Source organism: Echiichthys vipera (assembly GCF_963691815.1).
Source record: "Echiichthys vipera genome assembly, chromosome: 15".
Taxonomy (NCBI): domain Eukaryota; kingdom Metazoa; phylum Chordata; class Actinopteri; order Perciformes; family Trachinidae; genus Echiichthys; species Echiichthys vipera.
The window spans coordinates 26,990,760-27,014,028 of record NC_139840.1 but is presented as its reverse complement, the minus strand read 5'-3'; the positions used below and the strand labels follow the sequence as shown (position 1 = coordinate 27,014,028).

The window sequence follows — 23,269 nt, the reverse complement described above, 5'->3', positions numbered from 1 at the left end:
TGCTTTGTTCAGTACATAGTATACTATATGTATGTCGTTTGGGCATTTCGTATGTATGCATATATTTGATGTATATTCCATGCTACTTCTGTGGATTTCATTATCCTCCACAGAGTTGGGTCTGTCCGACGTTCCTGCCTGTTAAGGCTCATAGTACTAGTATTACCCGACTAGATCGCTGAGAATGCAGGGCTGCTTGTCGTTCCTAGAGTCTCCAAAAGTAGAATGGGAGGCAGAGCCTTCAGCTACCAAGCTCCTCTCCTGTGGAACCAACTCCCAATTGTCATTCAGGAGGCAGACACTGTCCCCATATTTAAGAGTAAACTTAAAACTTGATAAAACTTTGATAAAGCTTACAGCTAGGACTGACGAGCCCTTAGCTATGTTGTTATTTTTAAAGTGGATTTTGTTCTGCTTAATGATGCTGCTATAGGCCCAGTCTGTAATCCTGTTCCTGATCCTCTGAGCTTCTCTCCTCTCTGTTTGTATCATTCATGTCTCATCAACATGTTACTAATTCAACTTCTTCCCTGGAGTTGTTTGTGCTTTGTCGTCTCTCAGGTCTCTGCTGATCGTGGTGGTGCCTGCTGCCGTGGTCCTGCATGACGCTTCCTGCTGCTATTAGAACTATTAGTCATATAAACTATCACTAGTCTAATAAACCATCAGTGCCAGTGGTATGCCTCGCTGTATCGTAGCTGCTATTACCACTGCTCATCATTGATCATATTGACCACCATAATTATTATCATTGTCATATTCTATCACCTTAGCTGTGCTTGTTTCTACTATTCCACTATATTAACTGCCATAACATAGAAGTCATATTTACATTACTATAGAAATTATTATAGTCACTGTTGTAGTCACTTTGGTTGCTTGCATCTCTGGAAGTGTCTCTCTGTCTTTGTGTCTCTCTGTCCATCTGTGTCTTTTCTCTCTCTCTCTCTCTCTCCTTTTCTTCCTCCCCATCCGGTGCAGACAGATGTCCGTCCTCCACAGAGCTGGGTCTGTCCGACGTTCCTGTCTGTTATAGGAAAGGTTTTCATTGCCACTGTGTACTCTATGGAGGAATTGTTGGGTCTATGTAAATCATAAATAAGTCATAGAGTGTGGTCTTTACCTACTCTGTAAAGTGTCCTGAGATAACTTTGGTTATGATTTTGCACTGTAAATAAAATTTAATTTAATTAAATTATATGATTGAGGAAAAGAGCACTATTTTTATATTTCCGTGTCTGAAAGATGTTTATTTTCTGTGCAACAGACATGAGATTCCGGGTGTGGTGATTTTTCTCTCTTTTTTAATTCATGAATTTATTTATTTATTTATTAGTAGTATTTTTTCTTTCAGATTGGGTGGATTGGGAGGGAACAAGGAAATGCAGGCTAGAGGGGAGCAGGAATCAGAATAAGTGATATTTCACTGTGCCCTTGTTACTCTCATACTTTTAAAAATGTGTGAATTATTCTGTTTGATCTTTGTTTCTTTCTGGATGTAAATAAGCTTCCTTTCAATGTCTAAATAATGGATAGATACATTTAAAAAAATGATCACAAATAAAATAGTGGTGCTGAGTCATTCCTAATTAGCAGTAATCAGCTCCTCGCTTCAGGCGTTATTCTTCACTTCCCCTCTTTGCTAAGTCAGCGTCTGAGTATTATTCACCTAACAACATGAGACTGTCGAGGTATTTTGTGTTTGTGCGGAAATAAATACAACTGTAAGTTTGTTATGTTGCTAAGCAGGGCTAGCTAAATAATCCACTGTTGTATGTCATTTGATTAGGTTAGCTGTGTTTTGGTCATATTAGCTACGCCGCTAGGCTAGCTAGGCCTTGCTAGTTGCCTAGATACTGCATTGTACTGTATGTTTATCTTTATCTTAACTGTATATATTTACACATGTTTAAGGTGGTAGGTCATGTTTGTCTTACATTACTGAAAAATGTTTAAGGTGGTAGGTCATGTTTGTGTAACGTTACTTACATGTTTAAGGTGGTAGGTCAGGGTCATCTTACGTTACATGTTTTAAGGTGGTAGGTCATGTTCGTCTAACGTTACTTACATGTTTTAAGGTGGTAGGTCATTGTGACGAAGAGCACATCGTCACCAGTTTTGCACACATGGCACGCACTTTAGACTGAGTATGATTACAGATGCACTTTAATAATTGCACAGACACTTTAAGAAGAGCAACAGCACTTTATTAGAGATTTGCACAATACATTTTAACACTTTTTGGCACATTTGAATAGATATATATAGATGTGTGTGTGTGTGTGTGTGTGTGTGTGTGTGTGTGTGTGTGTGTGTGTGTGTGTGTGTGTGTGTGTGTGTGTGTGTGTGTGTGTGTGTGTGTGTGTGTGTGTGTGTGTGTGTGTGTGTGTGTGTGTGTGTGTATTGAGTATTTGTAGCCATGTTGATTGATGTTTGATGCGGGTCTTGATCTGGCTGATAGGTGCTGTGTAGGCCACGCAGTTTACCTAGAGCAGAGGGACATGGGGTTAAATGTGCCTATTAAGTTGTTAATTGATCAAACAAGGAGCCAAGTTAAAAATGTGTATTGTGTTGCTTAATGAGTGTGCAGTGGATAAATCAAGAGTGTTGTGTACTCACCAGTCTTTTGTCTTCCGGGTGTGCAGGCAAAAGGCTTCCCCAGGCAACGGACGCCACTTATATAGTTCCGGGGGCAGCCAAGTGTAAATTGGGGTGGGGATGGTAAATGTGTGCATTGTATTTTAGTGGAGGTAATATTAAGTGTATTGGTGTATTTTCTCTGTCAGTGGATGTAGAGTAGGATGTATATAAGTCACAGATGATGTGGTGCAGATACAGAAATAAAAACAATGGTGGGTTAAAAATGTTTTAGGCAGGGGATCCCGGAGAATGGATTCTTCCAGGGTAATAGGTTGACACCCTATAAATAGGCGCCATTTTGGCAACCTGGGGTTCTCTTTTGTTTGGTGATCCTGATGTGCCTATACGGTTTGCCAAGGGCAATGAATAAAAGAATCGCCTTGGTGACCCACCTCAAACCTTGCCTGTGGATAATTTTTTGCTGTGTCATCCAGCTGTAATTGTGGTCATTCTCACAGTCATGTTCATCTAACGTTACTTACATGTTTAAGGTGGTAGGTCATGTCCGTCTAATGTTACTTACATGTTTAAGGTGGTAGGTCATGTTCGTCTAACGTTACTTACATGTTCCTGTTGTCCTCATTTTCTGTATACATCCAGTGTCCTCCGGGTCAAAATGACTCGTCTTCACTAAACCCCTAATATAAGCAGCTTAATTGAATTTATACACCAAATTTCATCTTGCTTGAAGAAACAACTTGTCATTCACCACAAAATGTGAGTTTTCCCTCTTCACTTCATTTCTATAGCTTAAGAAAAGAAAAACGTGCAAAACTGAGTTTTGAATGCATTTTTATTCGTCCCAATTACTCAGTTTGAACAATTGAAGACAATGTACAATACAAGATATGAAAAATAACATAACCCATTCAACTAATTGGCACATGTAGGGCAGTATTCAAGTGTGCAGCCTTTGCAGATATATTTCTTACACTTGCAGCACACAGTATGTGTTTTACAGTCCTTCTTTTGAGGGCAGAACAGACATCTCTGCCTCTTACTTGCCCTAGCTGGGGAAGTGGCTGTGGTAGCTGGATCCTCAGGTTGATCAGGAGCTCCTGCACTCTGAATTGTTTTGACAACTGCTGCTGAGGCTTCTGTGCGGGGAACATGCTTCCTTCTTTCAATGAGTGGAATTACAAGTGCCTTTCCCAGCTGCTCCAGGAACACCCTTGTTTACTCTTGTTCTGCTTACGAGACACCCAGGTCGGGTTGATCTCTCTTCAAATCACAAAGGCATTGTAGGAGGAAACATCAATGATGTTGTGGAAGATGACCAGGGGCCAGCGGGCAGTCATCCTTCTGCAGCTGTATGTTCAAATCACCTTATCTAGGTTGTCCACACCTCCCTTGTTGCGGTTGTAGTCTAGGATGATAACTGGCTTCCTGTCCTCACGATCGCTAACGTCACCGTCTGTGTGCAGCGTGCTCAGAAGAACTACATTCTTGTTTTTCTTTGGGAGGTAAGAAACTAGATTGGTGGTGGGCGTGAAGGCAAACTTTGATGAGAAAACCTCTCTCTCCTTTCACGCAAGCAGTGCAGGAGGGAGCTCGGTCTTGTTCTTTCGAACTTTACCAACCATGGTGATCTTCCTCTTCAGGAGCTGCTGTCTAAGTTCATGTGAAGAAATTGTCACATGTCTGATTCTGACCCCTCAGTCCCTCTGTCACATCAAGCACAACTCGCATCCCCTGGTTCTTCTCTGGGCATCCATCCACTGGTCGGCTTCCCGGTATAGAATTGCATTTTCCAAGCATAGCTTGATTTGGGATCGCAAGCCACCCATGACTTGATCCCATATTTTGCTGGCTTGCTTTTTTTCTATTGCTGGTGTGATAAACAGGTAGAATGTAGAGACAATGTCATGGGCATGAGAAACGGCATACCTTGTGGGTCCTGGGGTCATCTTTATGACGTTTTGTTCTGCATGCCTGCCGTGTTGGTCATATGCTGCTGAGGACCATGTCATCTTGCCATTTTTTGAAAGGAAAGTCTCTTCCAGCTTCAGGGTTTTCTTCTTCTTCTGAAGATGATTCATCATTCTCTGGGTTGTATTCCTCCCCATCTTCTTCTTTTGATACATCCTCCACTTCCTCTTCTGAATCAGAGTTGTCTTGCTGGACATCTGAAAAAATCCGTTCTAGAGCCTCTTCAGCGTTATAACGCACACTCATGGCTTCAGCACAGACAGATTTCGGGGGCCTGTCATCTGCAGCACCTTTATACTCTCTGGAAATCCACAGAAAAAGAGTTCTGCAGTCTACGATAACGCCTTTGTGTTGTTTACTTCTGCTACTGTCTTGTTCACTTCTACTGCTAATTGATCTGAGACTGATCAAAGGCACAGCAGTACGCGAGAAGACCACATGATTTGTCTTGTTTACGTCTGCTACTGATTGACTAAAGCATTGTAACATTCTGTGGTTTGTAAATAACTCTGTGACCTTGATTTCTCTTTTTGCCTCACGGGTCATTTTGACCCGAAGACCACCTTTGTACTTTTTTTTTTTTTTTTTGTACAGCTTACATGGAAATGTGAATAAAAGCAACATTTCACTTTTTCTACTGTTGGTGCCAATCTAGGAAAAGTCATAAAATTTAAATTTAAAAAAATATCGTTTAGGGGATTTTTTTGTTTTTTTTTAACACAGTGGCGGGTCATTTTGACCCGAAGACTACAGGAGGGTTAAGGGTGTAGGTCATGTTCGTCTAATGTTACTTACATGTTTAAGGTGGTAGCTCAAGTTCGTCTATTGTTACTTACATGTTTAAGGTGGTAGCTCAACTTCGTCTAACGTTACTTAAATGTTTAAGGTGGTAGGTCATGTCCGTCTAACGTTACTTACATGTTTTAAGGGTGTAGGTCATGTTCGTCTAATGTTACCTACATGTTTAAGGTGGTAGCTCAAGTTCGTCTAACGTTACTTGCATGTTAACTTTTTCCATCAACCCTGAATGACACAACTTCCTCCATACACACTGAATGGGTCTAGACCGCTGTTATGCTGGGTAGGAGACTGCTTGTTCAACAATGGAAGTCAGCTCATGCACCATCAGTCACGGCTGGCGTGGTCTGCTTGTTAGGGTGACATTCTATGAATAGGCATCCTTCTCTTTGCTGGGCAGGATAGAACAGTATTATTTGAACTGGGAACGTTTTTTTTTTTACAACATTAATGGCTGTTAAACAAATCCAGGGCTTGGCTACTTTCCATGGAAACACACACGCATCACCTGGTGCCAATACCTACACAGCCTCTTTTTTTGCTAGTTAATTGTCTTTGTCTGCTGTTTTTAGTTATGGGTGTATATTGTCGTTTACTGTCCCTGTTTTATGTCTGTTTATACTGTGTTTTGCTCAAAGTTAATAAAGTCAATACAAAACAAAACAAAATAACAAAAAAATTACATTGGAGAGTTAATTCATGTGTGTGTGTGTGTGTGTGGGGGGGGGGGGTGGAAAGTCATGAATCTACCATCGCAGGAACTTGTGGAGTCTCGAGATTGGGTCGATAGCTCAAGGAGCCTGGGTGGAGCCTGGGTGGAGCTACAACCGGACAAGGAAACTGCAGCCACCATAGAGAAGTGAAGTCCCTCCCATTCGTCTGCCATACTTGGAAAAAGAAATATGGCAGAGTTAGGGCTGCCCCCGACCAAGGATTTTCTTGGTCGATCAGTGGTCCTCATTTAGAGCGATTAGTCGACTAATGGATATATATAACGTTCATCTGACGTTATGTTTTAAGGTGGTAGATCATGTTCGTCTAACGTTACTTGCATGTTTAAGGTGGTAGGTCATGTTTGTCTAACGTTACTTACATGTTTAAGGTGGTAGGTCATGTTCGTCTGACGTTACTTACATGTTTTAAGGTGGTAGGTCATGTTCGTCTAACATTACTTACATGTTTTAAGGTGGTAGATCATGTTCGTCTAACAATACTTACATGTGTAAGGTGGTAGGTCATGTTTGTCTAAAGTTACATGTTTAAGGTGGTAGGTCATGTTCGTCTAACGTTACTTGTATGTTTTAAGGTGGTAGGTCATGTTCGTCTAACGTTACTTACATGTTTAAGGTGGTAGGTCATGTTCGCCAAATATTACTTACATGTTTAAGGTGTGAGCCAAAACCCATGCTAAGGTCCTCTCTTGGGAGCCAAAACGTGTGCTAAAGTCCTCTCTTGGTAGCCAAAACGCGTGCTAAAGTGCCCTCTAGGAGTCAAAACTCATGCTAAAGTGCCCTCTAGGAGCCAAAACGTGTGCAAAAGTCCTCAATTGGTAGCCAAAACGCATGCTAATGTGCCCTCTAGGAGCCTAAATGTGTGCTAAAGTACCCTCTATGAGCCAAAACGCAATCTAAAGTCCTCTCTTGGGAGCCAAAACGTGTGCTAAAGTTACAGCTAAGAGCCAAAAACGCATTCTTAAGGGCCCTCTAGGAGCCAAAACGTGTGCTAAAGTTCTTTCTTGGTAGCCAAAACGCGTGCTAATGTGCCCTCTTTGAGCCTAAATGTGTGCTTAAGTGCCCACTAGGAGCCAAAACGTGTGCAAAAGTCCTCCCTTGGTAGCCACAACGCATGCTTAAGTGCCCTCTAGGAACCAAAATGTGTGCTAAAGTGCCTTCTAGGAGCCTAAACGTGTGCTTAAGATCTCTCTTGCTAGCCAAAACGTGTGCTAAGGTCCTCTCTTGGTAGCCATAACGTGTGCTAAAGTCCTCTCTTGGGAGCCAAAACGTGTGCTAAAGTACCCTTTTTGGAGCCAAAATGTTTCCAAAATGCCCTCTAGGAGCCAAAACACATGCTAAAGTGCCCTCTAGGAACCAAAACGTGTGCTAAAGTCCTCTTTTGGTAGCCGAAAGGCGTGCTAATGTGTCCTCTAGGAGCCAAAGCGTGCACTAAAGTGCCCCCTATGAGCCAAAACGCATGCTAAAGTCCTCTCTTTGGAGCCAAAACATGTGCTAAAATGCCCTCTAGGAGCCAAAACACATGCTAGAGTGCCCTCTAGGAGAAAAAGCATGTGCTAAAGTCCTCTCTTGGTAGCCAAAACGCGTGCTAATGTTCCCTCAAGGAACCGAAATGTATGCTCAAGTGCCCTCTATGAGCCAAAATGCATGCTAAAGTCCTCTCTTTGGTGCCAAAATGTGTGCTAAAGTGCACTTTTGGGAGCCAAAACGTGTGCTAAAGTTCTTTCTTGGTAGCCAAAACGCGTGCTAATGTGCCCTCTATGAGCCTAAATGTGTGCTAAAAAGCCCACTAGGAGCCAAAACGTGTGCAAAAGTCCTCCCTTGGTAGCCACAACGCATGCTTAAGTGCCCTCTAGGAACCAAAATGTGTGCTTAAGTGCCTTCTAGGAGCCTAAACGTGTGCTTAAGATCTCTCTTGCTAGCCAAAACGTGTGCTAAGGTCCTCTCTTGGGAGCCATAACGTGTGCTAAAGTCCTCTCTTGGGAGCCAAAACGTGTGCTAAAGTACCCTTTTTGGAGCCAAAATGTTTCCAAAATGCCCTCTAGGAGCCAAAACACGTGCTAAAGTGCCCTTTAGGAACCAAAACGTGTGCTAAAGTCCTCTTTTGGTAGCCGAAAGGCGTGCTAATGTGTCCTCTAGGAGCCAAAGCGTGCACTAAAGTGCCCCCTATGAGCCAAAACGCATGCTAAAGTCCTCTCTTGGGAGCCAAAACGTGTGCTAAAATGCCCTCTAGGAGCCAAAACACATGCTAGAGTGCCCTATAGGAGAAAAAGCATGTGCTAAAGTCCTCTCTTGGTAGCCAAAACCCGTGCTAATGTTCCCTCTAGGAGCCGAAATGTATGCTCAAGTGCCCTCTATGAGCCAAAATGCATGCTAAAGTCCTCTCTTTGGTGCCAAAACGTGTGCTAAAGTGCACTTTTGGGAGCCAAAACATGTGCCAAAGTGCCCTCTAGGAGCCGAAACGCATGCTAAAGTGCCCTCTAGGAGCCAAAACGTGTGCAAAAGTCCTCCCTTGGTAGCCAAAACGCATGCTAATGTGCCCTCTAGGAACCAAAATGTGCGCTAAAGTGCCCTTCTAGGAGCCAAAGCACAATTTAAAGTCCTCTCTTGGGAGCCAAAACGTGAGCCAAAGTTACCGCTAGGAGCCAAAAACGTGTCCTAAAGTTCCCTCTAGGAGCTAAAATGCATTCTAAAGTGCCCTCTACGAGCCAAAACGTGTGCTAACGTGCCCTCTAGGAGCCAAAACTTGTGCTAAAGTCCTCTCTTGGTAGCCAAAACACGTGCTAATGCGCCCTTTAGGAGCCAAAACGTGTGCTAAAATGCCCTCTAGCAGCCAAAAAGGATGCTAAAGTCCCCTCTTGGAAGCCTAAAAGTGTGCTTAAGTCCTCTCTGCTAGCCAAAACGTTTGCTAAAGTGCCCTCTAGGAGCCAAAACGTGTGCTAAAGTCCCCTCTAGTTGCCAAAACGTGTGCTAAAGTCCTCTCTAGGTAGCCAAAACGCGTGATAATGTGCCCTCTATGAGCCTAAACGTTTGCTAATGTGCCCTCTAGGAGCCAAACGCATGCTAAAGTCCTCTTTTGGGAGCCAAAATGCATGCTAAAGTGCCCTCTAGAAGCCAAAAACGTGTCCTAAAGTTCCCTCTAGGAGCTAAAATGCATTCTAAAGTGCCCTCTACGAGCCAAAACGTGTGCTAACGTGCCCTCTAGGAGCCAAAACTTGTGCTAAAGTCCTCTCTTGGTAGCCAAAACACGTGCTAATGCGCCCTTTAGGAGCCAAAACGTGTGCTAAAATGCCCTCTAGCAGCCAAAAAGGATGCTAAAGTCCCCTCTTGGAAGCCTAAAAGTGTGCTTAAGTCCTCTCTGCTAGCCAAAACGTTTGCTAAAGTGCCCTCTAGGAGGCCAAAACGTGTGCTAAAGTCCCCTCTAGTTGCCAAAACGTGTGCTAAAGTCCTCTCTAGGTAGCCAAAACGCGTGATAATGTGCCCTCTATGAGCCTAAACGTTTGCTAATGTGCCCTCTAGGAGCCAAACGCATGCTAAAGTCCTCTTTTGGGAGCCAAAATGCATGCTAAAGTGCCCTCTAGAAGCCAAAACGTGTGCTTAGGTGCCCTCCAGGAGCCAAAACGTGTGCTAAAGTCCTCCCTTGGCAGCCGAAACGCTTACTAAAATACCCTTTAGGAGTCAAAACCTGTGCTAATTTGCACTCTAGGAGCCAAAACGTGTGCTAAAGCCCTCTGTTGGTGGCCAAAACGTGTGCTAAAATGCCCTCTAGCTGCCAAAAAGGATGCTAAAGTCCCCTCTTGGAAGCCTAAAAGTGTGCTTAAGTCCTCTCTGCTAGCCAAAACGTTTGCTAAAGTGCCCTCTAGCAGCCAAAACGCATGCTAAAGTCCTCTCTAGGTAGCCAAATCGCATTCTAAAGTGCCCTCTAGGAGCCAAAACGTGCGCTAATGTGCCCTCTAGGAGCCAAGACGTGTGCTAAAGTGCCCTTTAGGAGCAAAAATGTCACGTGGGGTGACGGAGAATACATGGGGGATGGGACCCAAATGCAGACACGCAACTCAGGAGACGGTATTAACAAATTTAATAAAACCTATTTACAAAAGGTGCACTAAACACAAAGGTAAAACACGAAGAGAACTGATACAAACTGACACGATGAATGGACACAAGAGGACAGGTACACAGGGAGACATCTGGGTTTGTAGAGGGTATGATCCGGCACCGAATGAGGCTCAGGACCGGCTTTATATACAGAGTGGCAGGTGATCGAGGCTAACAAGGATCACCTGCCAGGAAAACAAACTCAAAACCAGAGAATAGAAAGGCAGCACATACAGAAAAACACCGACAGAGGGAGACAAAAACAACGACTAAAATAGGAGATGGAGACTTTCCAGAACCAATCACGACAGTACCCCCACACCCCCTCAACGAGCGCCTCCTGGCGCTCTACTGGGCCTCCAAAGACAGAACCTCCCAGCACACGGAAGGACTGGTCTGTCGACCGGACCGCCGACTGGAAAGGGTGTCGGACCGGGCTGCCGACTGGAATGAGTGTCGACCAGGCCAGCGACTGGAATGTGTGTCGGACCGGACCGTCGACTGGAACTGGTGTCGGACCGGACCGCCGACTGGAACTGATGTCGACCGGGCCGCTGACTGGAACTAGTGTCAGACCGGGCCACTGACTAGAACTGGTGTCGGACCGGACCACCGACTGGAAGAGGTGTCGGACTGGGCCGCCGACTGGAACTGGTTTTGGCAGAGCATGACGCCATGGCGGACGGAGAGAGAAAAAAAAAAGAAAAAACAACCAAAAACTTGGGTCCATGTTTGATGACGGAGAATACACTGAGGAGGGGACCCAAATGCAGACACGCAACTCAGGAGACGGTATTAACAAATTTAATAAAACTTATTTACAAAAGGTGCACTCAACACAAAGGTAAAAACACGAAGAGAACTGATACAAACTGAGACGATGAATGGACACAAGAGGAACAGGTACACAGGGAGACATCAGGGTAGCCACAACGTGTGCTAATGTGCCCTCTATGAGCCTAAACGTTTGCTAATGTGCCCTCTAGGAGCCAAAACGCATGCTAAAGTCCTCTCTTGGGTGCCAAAATGTTTGCTAAAGTCCTCTTTTGGGAGCCAAAATGCATGCTAAAGTGCCCTCTAGAAGACAAAACGTGTGCTTAGGTGCTCTCTAGGAGCCAAAATGTGTGCTAAAGTCCTCTCTTGGCAGCCAAAACGCTTACTAAAATACCCTTTAGGAGTCAAAACCTGTGCTAAAGTGCACTCTAGGAGCCAAAATGTGTGCTATAGCCCTCTGTTGGTAGCCAAAACGTATGCTAATGTGCCCTCTATGAGCCAAAACGTGTGCTAAAGTCCCTTCTATGAGCAAAAATGCATGCTAAAGTGCCCTCTAGGAGCCAAAAAGTGTGCTAAAGTGCCCTCTATAAGCCAAAACGTGTGCTAAAGTTACAGCTAGGATCCAAAACGTGTGCTAAAGTGCCCTCTAGGAGCCAAAACATGTGCTAAAGTCCTCTCTTGGTAGTCAAAAAGCATGCTAATGTGCCCTCTCGGAACCAAAATGTGAGCTAAAGTGCCCTCTAGGAGCCAAAACGCAATCTAATGTCCTCTCTTGGGTGCCAAAACGTGTGCTAAAGTGCCCTTTCGGGAGCCAAAACATGTGCAAAAGTACCCTCTAGGAGCCAAAATGCATGCCAAAGTCCTGTCTTGGGAACCAAAATGTGTGCTAAAGTGCCTTCTAGGAGCCAAAACACAATCTAAAGTCCTCTCTCGGGAGCCAAAACGTGTGCTAAAGTGTCCTTTCGGGAGCCAAAACGCATGCTAAAGTGTCCTTTGGGGGACAAAATGTGTGCTAAAGTGCCCTTTTAGGAGCCAAAACTAAAAGGTGTGCTAAAAAGCCCTCTAGGAGCCAAAACGTCTGGTAAAGTCCCCTCTACGTGTGCTAAGTGCCCTCTTGGTAGCCAAAACGTGTGCTAAAGTGTCCTGTTGGGAGCCAAAACGTGTGCTAAAGTGCCCTTTTCAGTGGTGAGGACGTGCTATATATGCCCTTTTTAGCCCCTGCCCTTCAAAAAGTGTGTGCATGCCACTGCTTCACTGAGTAGTTTCAGATAAAACTAAGTGGCACTAAGATAAATCCACAACGGAGTGTGACTTTTTTGACATGAAAAACTGTCTTTTAAATGGACAAGGATGCATTATTCATGGCACAATTCAAACAGGATCAAAAATCTTTAGTCTCTTTCAGTTCATGTACATACTTTTTCCGAAATAAGGTCCCATGGGGTCCTCTGGAAGGGAGGGTCTTCGCCTCTCATAGCGCTGGAGCATGGGCTGAGACAGCTGTCAATCAGGACAAAAGGTTACACAGTGAAGGTGCTGGCTCTGTTACTCTTCTGTAAGTAAGATGAAGTTCACACAAACGTCCTTTAAGCTCCAATTGATTATAGAGGTTTTTTTTTATTTTGTTATTGTTATAATTACTTTAATTTTATTTTATTATTAATATTGTTATGATTTGTTTTTTTTGTTTTTTTCATCAATGGTGCTCAGCGGCGAGCAGGAGTTAAGTTGGAAACATGCTGTTGATGTGGAGCTGTCCTTGGTGCTGAACGCCTCAATCCAATTATCTCTTTCTCTCCCTCTCTCTCTCTCGCTCTCCCTCTCTCTCTCTCCCTCTCTCCCTCTCTCTCTCTCTCTCTCCCCTCTCTCTCCCTCTCTCTCTCTCTCTCCCCTCTCTCTCTCTCTCCCCTCTCTCTCCCTCTCTCCCTCTCCCTCTCTCCCTCTCTCTCTCTCTCCCCTCTCTCTCTCTCTCTCCCCTCTCTCTCCCTCTCTCCCTCTCCCTCTCTCTCTCTCTCTCTCTCTCTCTCTCCCCTCTCTCTCTCTCTCTCTCTCCCCTCTCTCCCTCTCTCTCTCCCTCTCTCTCTCTCCCTCTCTCTCCCCTCTCTCCCTCTCTCTCTCTCTCTCTCTCTATCCCCTCTCTCTCTCTCTCTCCCCTCTCCCCCCCCCTCTCTCTCTCTCCACCCCCTCTCTCCCCCCCTCCCTCTCTCTCCCCTCTCTCTCTCTCTCTCTCATCCCTTTATTCTCTCTTCCTCGGGGCCGGTAGCTCTTCGGTCCGGCCGGTGCACACTTCTCTATCTGTGTCTGCTGTGTTTCCTCATGGCACTCAGCTGTGCGCACACATTCCCCGGGACATTTCCTCTCTTGCACTGATAGCTGTTCTTTTCTTTTCTTTTTTTTTCTCCGCCAAAATGTGGATCTCCAGCGGTCTGTGTGTTTTCGGGAGGCTTCATGAATCAGCCGCCGGAGGGGAGACGGAGCAGCGGGAATAACTAACCGGGTGCTATGGTGGGACCTCCTGGAAGGGCAAGAGTTGGGCTTTCCCGAAATATCAGCACTTTCCAAACAGGTGGGTTACGTGGAGTTGACTTAACGCACCCTTTAATATAATATTGTTTGATTTATAATGATTTGAGTAATAGTGGTAGGCTGCTGTTCATGCCTTTATTGGATGGAATCGAATAGAACAGAGCTGAATGTGATTTGTGTTAAATATACTTGCTGTCCACTTTCTATCTGTCCTGTACTCTTTCAACTCGGTGTGGGCTCAGGTGCATAATCACGGGTTAAGCCTGAGTCTCCTTAATCTCTTGAAAACGAGTTGGAAGCCCTCATGTTGGGCTCTTATTCTGTTCTGTATGTACAGGATTCCACTCTGTATTTGGTCTGGTTTGCTAAAGCAAGTGGAGAAATACAGAAGAACAGAAAAAAGTTACTGTATGTTAGCTATGTAGTACACACACAATGTTGCATGGTAATTAAGTGAATTGGTCAATAAACCCAAGATATAGATAATAAAGTCAGTTTATTAATCGAATTGTTTATGATAAAGAACTTAATTGTCATTTATTTTGAAAGGGAAGGACTACTTTAGTAGTAATGTAGCAGCTTGGCTCCTGACTTAGCTGTGTCCTAGGAGAAGATAGACCGTCTATAATTAACTAAGACAGACTTGAGCCAGGGGAGAGGAAGCCTAATGCCACTACTGGGATTTGTGGAACTCCATTACACAATCAGATAAAGGTCCCTCAGTCAGAGGACTTCTAATGGCTGCGTAAGCCTTTCTACTGTAGTCCAACAGGAGAAATAATGATACAAAAAATAATAATGCAGTTTAGATTCCATTCATTCTCTGAGAGTGGATTCCAACTGGTGTTTATTACATAAGAAAGCCTGTTTAAAGATAGAATTCATTATTCAGTGATTCAATTAGAGGATGCTTTCTAATGAAAAATAACAATGTTTCCTGGGCTTTGCTGCGTTTTAAGGGTTGAACAAGGATACCAGCTATTACAATGTATCACAGGCAAGGAAAGTTTATTTGTATAGCACAGTTCAACAAAAAGGTCATTCAAAGTGCTTTACATAAAACATCAAAAGAATTGGAAAGAAACACATATAAAATTACATTTAAAAACATTGGATAAGTAAAATTATTAACTTTAATTATTACAATTTTAAGAATAGTGTTGGAAAACATAAAATTACATTTAAGTAATAAAGGTAAAAGATCATTGCAAGAGATGTAATGGAGGTTACAGTGCGGTACAGGCAACACAAAATCATTCTGTTTACTGAACAGCAGCAGCAAACAGAACAGTCCTCAGTCTAGATTAAAAGAACTGAGAGTTCAGCAGAGCTGCAGTTTTCTGATATTTAGTGCACACAAACTTAAAAAATATCCTGCTCCATGTTAAAATGAAGGCAACTTATGTAGATCAAGCAAGACAGTTCCTTGTATAACCTACTCTTTTGTATGTAAAAAAAAACAACTAAATTTGCAAGCAACATCAACTTGAGTTTATTATGTAGCTCAATATTTTATAATTATTGTATTATGTAGCTGTAGAACCAAAGCCTGTATAGTAAAATACAGCACAAAAATGCCAACATAAATGGCCATGTTCCCAACAGACACATTACAAACCTCACCCTAACATTTGCATTTTGGAAATTAAAACAGCAAATTGAACCGACTTCTACAGTCCAACACTAGGCATGATGGGACATGAGGGCTCACAACTATTTTGGAACAGAGTAAATCTAACAAGATCATTGTTTGTTGAGTGGGTGTATCTAAGAAGATTGTCTGGGTTTATGTAAATACTAGAGATGCACGATACCGATCTGATCCTACTGTTGAATAAATGAAGCGTATACCTGTCCATGTGAGTGAAGGCATCAGGCTGGACATAAACATTTAGCCTTAAAAAGGTAAGAAATTAACACAGATATGGATGTACTTCATATTATTTAATAACCAATAACAAAGTGTCCATTAGCAGCAAAGAGAAATAAATAACACTTCCATGTAAAGTGCACTGCAAACATATATTTTAAAATATAATATAAAATATAGCAGCTGCCTGAAACCCAACAAACAATGGCTTAATTTACTTGCTGTGTATGATATTAATAAAACAGAAATGACTGGATCAGAATGCTGGATCAGCCTCATTCATCAGATATCCCAGCCAGCTAATTAGTCAATACTGGGATCGGATCAGTGCATCTCTAGTAAATACATTTTGTTAAGGTAAAAATGTACGATGTCTTGTGTTTTGAACAAATGCAAATTAACAAATGAACTAGATGCATTCATGTAAAGATACAAACATTTTTTCAAATGATAGATTTAATTATGCATCCATTCAGATGAATCTTTTTCAGTATAAATACTCAGATTTGCCATTCTGAGGCCATTTGGTGTTGTGTCTGAGACTCACTGAACCAACAGTGACAGCTTGTAAGCTGCAGTGAATTCTACAGCTCTATCTAATATGGAAAAACAAGTCATATCACTATAGGCCGTTGTAAGATGCACATATACAGAAATATCAAACTGTATTTTATGTTGCAGCCAACTACAGTTTAGATGGAAAGTTTGATGCATTTATTGCATATGCAGACAAACTTTTGAATGATGTGCCTCTGAAGCGGAATATAACGACGGCATCCATCACTGCAGCAGATCCACTCTGGGAACACGCAGGCGTTGCACTCATGGCATTGATAATGATGTTTTAGTAGATGAGTATATTTCCCTGTCCAGTGCCACCCACCCCCTTGCTCAGTCCAATTAAGCATCCAGTGGGCGTGGCCAGATTAACCTGCAAAGGGGTCCCAGGGTGAACACATCTGCCAGGCCCCTGGTGACCCTTCGTCCTCCCTCTCTCTTTCCTCATTGTCTGCTGTAGTAGCACAATAGTAACGGAAATGTTCAGTGCCTTAAAGTGTAATTACGGCAGTAAATCGTCCCAGGGTCTTTTTTGGCAAATGCACTCATCAAATAATCCATTGAGACAGTTTTTTTTTTCGTGTAACAACTTTTAACGGAGAAATCCAGGAGAGTGGCTATCCAATCCAAAATGATATCCCAAAGGAAGGAGCCCATTGGTGCTTTGTTTTGTGTGTAGGGCCTCTTCTTATGCTGCTGCAGAGGTTTGCTGTTATTTTCAGCAGTATTAGTGGTTAAATAAGACCTTTGAATGCAGATTTCTCTGTTAATAGTTGTTAGACAAAAAAAAGTGTCTCGATGGCTTATTTGATGAGTGTATTTGCCGAAAATTATGATTTTATGCAGGCATTTCACTTTAACGTAGGCCCTGCTCTATTGACTGATCTTGACACCTGTCCTGTGGAGAGGCCTTGTGCCAAAGACACAAGGTTTTTTATTTCACTTTAATGCTTTTATTTTGCATATTGCAATTATAGTAAAGAGAGAGAGAGAGAGAGAGAGAGAGAGAGAGAGAGAGAGAGAGGGAGAGAGAAAGAGAGAGAGAGAGAGAGAGCGAGAGAGAGAGGGAGAGAGAGAGAGGGAGAGAGAGAGAGAGGGACTGGGGCTGAGGAGTGATAGGGGCTATAGGGCGTGATGACACAGGGATGTTTCTTTTTTTACTGCAACTCTATAACTCATTGTCTTTACATACAGTGGTAGTTGCACATCATGTCCCTGAGGAGGTCTACAGGTCATTTTGGAGAATGTTATAATTTACTCTGTCCAGACTTGTATAATGTATGATGTCTTGTTTTTCCAGGCATGGATCTAACGAGGAGTTTAGCGGTCTGAACACAGCCAGGTGAGCTTGGTGGGCCCGGGTAACCTTCCCCTGACCGACCGACCAACATCATCTCGTTGAGCCTCACAAGTGCCACACACTCACCCACACCACATCACCCTGTTTGAGGTAGCCCACTCCCACAGTAAGACAGCAGCCCACGCAAAGCAAACATGACGGACAGAGTGGTCTTCAGCACACCCAAAGTCACCCCACGGCCCGTCGTGGGTCCCGTGCTCCCTCCTGAGCCCATAGACATCATACGTGTTAAGGCCCGCTCCAGGCGGGTCAGGCTCAATGTCGGAGGTCTCACACATGAAGTCCTGTGGAGAACACTGGACAGGCTGCCCAGAACCCGTCTGGGACGGCTAAGAGACTGCAACACCCACGAGTCACTGCTGGAGATCTGCGATGACTACAGCCTCGGTGAGAACGAGTACTTCTTTGACCGGCACCCTGTGGCCTTCTCCTCCATCCTCAACTTCTACAGAACAGGGAAGCTGCACATGATGGAGGAGATGTGCGCCCTGTCCTTCGGCCAGGAGCTCGACTACTGGGGAATTGACGAGATCTACCTGGAGTCCTGTTGCCAGGCGCGGTACCACCAGAAGAAGGAGCAGATGAATGAGGAGCTGAGGAGGGAGGCGGAGACGCTGAGGGAGAAGGACGGAGAGGAGGAGGAGCACGGCTGCTGTCCCGACAAGAGACAGAAGCTGTGGGATCTGCTGGAGAAACCCAGCTCATCTGTGGCTGCAAAGGTAACAACAGCTGCACACACGATTTCAACATACCGGCAACAGTGAATTACACTCTAAAATACAGTAACTCATTCTTTTAAAATAATGTCTCTATCCTTGTGCTTGGAGACTACAAATATCAAAGATAAAACATTACAAACTGGGTGTGGAAAGACATAGCAGTCAGGGAGGGCCCAATGAAGATGAAGACTGATTTATACCAGGGTCCCTGGTGGGTTTTGGTTTTAGATGTGGTAAAAATTGGGGTTAAAAATGTGTTTCATCTTTTGGTTGATTACAGCTTTAAAGGTTGAATACAGAGAATGAGCAAAACACTCATCTACAACAAAACATAAATCCAGCAGTCGGGTTGCCAGGTTTGTTGCAGAGTGTGTCAGTGATCAGCCTGCTCCATGTCAGTGATGAATCAAACAGGGGAACCACTCATTTGGACTCATCAATTCATTTGACATCAGTATTTAACGTTAGCAGTCTTCACCTGGAAGTCTTTCTGTGAGTGCTGTGGAATCCATTAGCCAGCTCTCAACTCAACATGATTCTTGTTTCTGTAGCAACAACAGACAACCCTGGCAACCAGCAACGCCCAGCGCTATTGGCTGCTACAATGGAAACAGAACTGACAGAGAGTCATTGTCACACCTGTCAAAAAATGTTTAAAATATTAATTCAGACTAAATTTTTTTTTTTATGGAAGAGCAATACTTTCATGCTGTAGCCCTCAAAGCACCCTGTGGGTGTAATTTAAAAGAAATATATATATATCTTTTAATAAAGATTCTACAGATTCAACCTTTAAGGTTTGGTTTCTTTTCAAAGCAATTACCTTTATCAAAAAGTCATAGAGTGTGGTCTTTACCTGCTCAGTAAAGTGTCCTGAGATAACGTTGGTTATGATTTGGCACTATAATTAAAATTGAATTGAATTGAATTGAATTTGTTTTGATACCTAAAAAATAAGACTGAACTTAAACTTAACTTGAACAAACGACTATGGAATTTCTGTTACATCTTGTTACCAATACGTGACTATTCTTTTTTGAATCTTTCTCTTGTGACGGACAGAGGGTAGTTATTCTCTTTAATGAATCAACTGTGTTAGAGTAGGAAGCCAGCTCCAGATCATGCATTGCTCCTACTTTGATGCTTAGGAGTTAAAGCACTTGTTATACTTTTTAAGGTAGGAAGTGACTGAGTCTGTGTCTGGATTGGATTTAGCAGAGCTGCACTAACTGTCCCTGAAGCTGATCCCAGCTGACCTTGGGCTGGAGGCGGGGTACACCTGTTAATGAACTTATAACCCTCTGGCTGTGAGGCCACAGTGCTAACCTGCCTCTTACTAATTAAGAATAGAAACTGATCATGATATCACTCTGAAAGGGTGCATAATGAGAACTTTTGATATTTTAAATGAATCTCGATCATAGAACTTCTGTAGTGATGAAGTACAACTATAGAAGCATTAAACATTAGTCAGAGAGGTCTGTTTCCTCCTGCTCTGCTCTGCTCCGCTCTACTCTGCCTGCGTCTATGATTAGCAGCCTCAAGCAGATCCACGTAGAGGCATCAGAGGCCATTAGGGAGCTATCAGGGCCATAATCCTCCTTCACCTGTAAAGTACAGGCACAGAGGAGGAGGAGGGGAGATTAGTGTTGCATATTCTCCTGCGTTCCTTCATGTTGGAACTGTATTGAACCTGAGTTTCCTTTTTACCTGGTTGACATTGAAAAACTCCATTTACACCGAAAGCAATGTCCATATTACTCTGGATAATCGCCAGAACACACTGTAAAGAGCTTTCAATGGTACTACAAGTGAAGAAGCACAGCCAACATACCTGTACTTCCTTTGATTTGTACTTCCTGAAGTGACTGTGACCAACAAACTACTTTCGGTTCAAGCATTGGGCCTTATGCAGCAACATTCTCTTCAATTTCATTTGATTTCTGTGAAGAGAAAAACTCAGAGAAGTCAGCTACAGATGCACCAAACGTTTTTAACCACCCAGATCTGCTCTTAGGTGAGCCGAATGAGGAATCCCACTTGATCATAACTGTTTATGAGCATACGGTAACTCCCCCGAAACTCTATATAAAGGCATCTGGTGTGCCGTGTGCAAACACTCTGACACATGACCAAGAACTGGAGAGATGGAACCAACAAAAAGCTGGAAGAAGAAGAACATTGACAGTGACATGTGATGAGTGATGAGCTCAAATGTATGTTTCCTGTTGTGGGACAACAGTTACTGGACAGGGAAGAAAAGAGAGGTTTATCTTATCAGAGTGTTCTCACCATCCGTAAACTGAGCAAAAGTAAGAACACACTGACGCTGATGTTGGTGTCAAGATGCAGTCAGTGACTGCTTTAACTGTGTTTTTTGGACTGTAGGTGTGTGTGTGTTGCTTCAAACTCCACCAATTGCATATCAAATCCTGCACACCCTGTCTTTTTGTTGTATTAAACCTTTTCAAATGACTGCAACATCATTTCAGATGAAAGTACTTTGGAGAGTTTCCACTTGAAAAGATGACATATGTTCTCCGTCTGCGTAAGAATGGATTTTCCAGTGAGAGCAGCTTACGTGTGTGTGTGTGTGTGTGTGTGTGTGTGTGTGTGTGTGTTTGTGTGTGTACTACAGGCTGCACATTGTCTGTCAAATTATTGTTTTTCTCCAGGCTTTGTGGAGTAGTTCACACTGCAAGCTTAAAAAATCATTTGTTTGTTTACCACAGTGAGCTGTCTGTGCTTGTTTTATCGCCCTCAGCAGAGCAGGCAGACAGCAGACAGAGCGCTCCCAAAACACAATCCAGGCAGAGCATCACTCCATCGTTAACTATGTGACAGCAGTGGGCATCTGTAATATCCATTTTAATATACCACTAATGGCAAATCTGTGATACTGGAAGGAATATACAAACATTATTACTTTGGTCACTGGAATACATTTGACCTTTCCAGTTTGAGTCCTGGAAATAAGAAGGGGAAAGGAGATATAGTAAGATTCCTCCTAATCAGTTTGAGCTGAGCAAAATCAGCACACGGGATGATCATGCAGCACATGGTTTGTATCTGATGGTAATGTTCAGGGTTAAAGTGCAGGAAGTAGGTGTTCCTTTTGTTGAGCAGGTGAAACACTAGTATAAGGAGATCAGCGTGGCTGCTGTAGTGAATGTGATGAGGCCTACTGCATGTGTCAATCTCTTTCTTTTGTCCCGTTTCATGGTTGGGTTGGCCAACGTAAACTCCCTATAGCAAAGGAACACATAGACGAAAGCAAGTAGGGGGTGGCCGATAATGTTAATTGACTCCCTGTTTCCGGTTGAGTGACTGGGGGCCAACTGCACTGTCAGCAGCATGAGGAGAGACTGTTCGCAGTCTTCAGCTCGATTCACAAAGGACCTGATTATCTTTAGCGCTCCGGAGCCCTGAAACCCTCTCTGATCTCACTTTAGGATCACCTCTGGCATTACACAAACATGTCTCCTAGGGTCCTCTTTCTCTGGTGGTTTACCGTATTGCCACCAACGCGCCAAAAAGCCATTGGAATATATAGGAGAGTATACTCACTACCTCCTTGGTAATCTGCCCATCCACCTAGTCCACCCACCTCATCAACACTTCATCACTGGACACAGCCATGAGTTCAGGAACTGCTAGGCAGGATTTTTCCTATCTTTGACACCAAAGTTAAGATTATTCTGTAATGAGGCCCCAGTTCTGTGCGTTAGTGGCTGATTCAACACGAGTAATAATACCCAACATGGAAGTTTGAGGTCTTGTGTGACACAGATGCAAGCTTACTGGCTGTCATAAGAGATGTGATTTGTTTTGTAGCTATATTTGAATCATTTCAGTCAGAAGGAGTTTAACATTTATAGCAGATGGTTAAAAGCTCTGCTGTGCTGGGGAACAGTTCACCGAAGGAGACACACGGGGACACTTGTTTTCTCATGTACTGGTCAAGTTTGAGATTCAGAACATTTTAGAAAACTTGTAATATAAAAAATAATTGTCTTAAAGTTGTACTCCATCAGATTTGAGATCCCTTGTTTCTAGCGTGTCTGTGTCAGTAAGATGTAACTGCAGGTGAGCCTGTTCTTTCAGAGCCTCCATATTGTCAAAAGATTTTGTGATATTGTTTTGTAAACTTTATTGAAACACATTAACCTCTCTACTTCCAGTCCATCCACTATATGTTCCCCTCTTAAATCCATACACACACACACACACACACACACACACACACACACACACACACACACACACACACACACACACACACACACACACACACACACACACACACACACACACACACACACACACACACACACACACACACACACACACACACACACACACTGTTACACTTCTGTCCTTACTACAAGACTGACTCAGAAGTTGGAAGTTCCTGATTTCCGATTACAAGTGAACACAGCATAACCGTTCAATCTGGGCTGACAGACCAACCTCTTATTTACATCTAGAGAGGGAATGTCTCCACAGACACTGATATTGTAATACTCAGTAAAAAGGCAACAAGGTCTTTCATTAGTGGGTCACATGATCAGTCGCCATTGTTTTAACTCACTCTGTGATAGAGAGGAACTGAAAAGACAATTAAATAGATGGAAATCTTACAACTTTAAAGCCCCTGAACACCCACACAGGTGTTTTCAGTTCTTCTGGCCGATTCGACCTCTGCTTGGGTCGAAGGTGGGCGGGGCTTTGTATGAGAATTTGATGGGGATTATGATGTCGTAAATGTCCGTCTACCAATAAAAATAGAAAAGACTCTGGAAAATGTCAAATATTCACAGTAGACACACCCACAGTCCTGAGAAGAGGTCTAATCAAACAGTTAACTGAAAACACCTGTGTAGGTGTTCAGGGGCTTTAATGTCAGTTATCAACTGGGGAAGTTTCATGGTGGTATCTGTTAGTTAACGTTGGTTACCCTCTTCACATGTAGTGTCTTTTACAATCAATATCTTTAAAGGTTCTTTTTTCAGAAAGTGTTTTTTTTCTGACTGGGAGCCAGAAATCTCCCCTTCAACAGTACATACACTCTCATTCATATCTATATTCTGAAGGGTTTTACAGAGGCCTTTGTTCATGTATTATTCATAGCCTGATTCATTCAATATTTGATTCATAAAAACACAGAGAAAAAATATATTTTATGGCTGCTGACAGAATTTTCTGATTTATGGAGTGATAAAAAGAGAAATCCTAAATCCCCTTTGTAATATGTCAACAAACTGAA

At 43.2% G+C, this 23,269-nt stretch overlaps 1 protein-coding gene across 1 annotated transcript in view; it reads left to right on the top strand.

Moving 5' to 3' along the window:
* Positions 1-17,418: 17,418 nt before the first annotated feature.
* Positions 17,419-23,269, top strand: part of LOC310957744 (potassium voltage-gated channel subfamily B member 2-like) — a gene marked incomplete at both ends in the record, with an annotated part of 28,517 nt that continues 22,666 nt past the window's right edge. The window contains one exon of the mRNA XM_083928455.1: positions 17,419-18,003. Within this exon, the coding sequence (XP_083784581.1) occupies positions 17,419-18,003 (585 nt within the window). The remainder of the gene's footprint in view (positions 18,004-23,269) is intronic.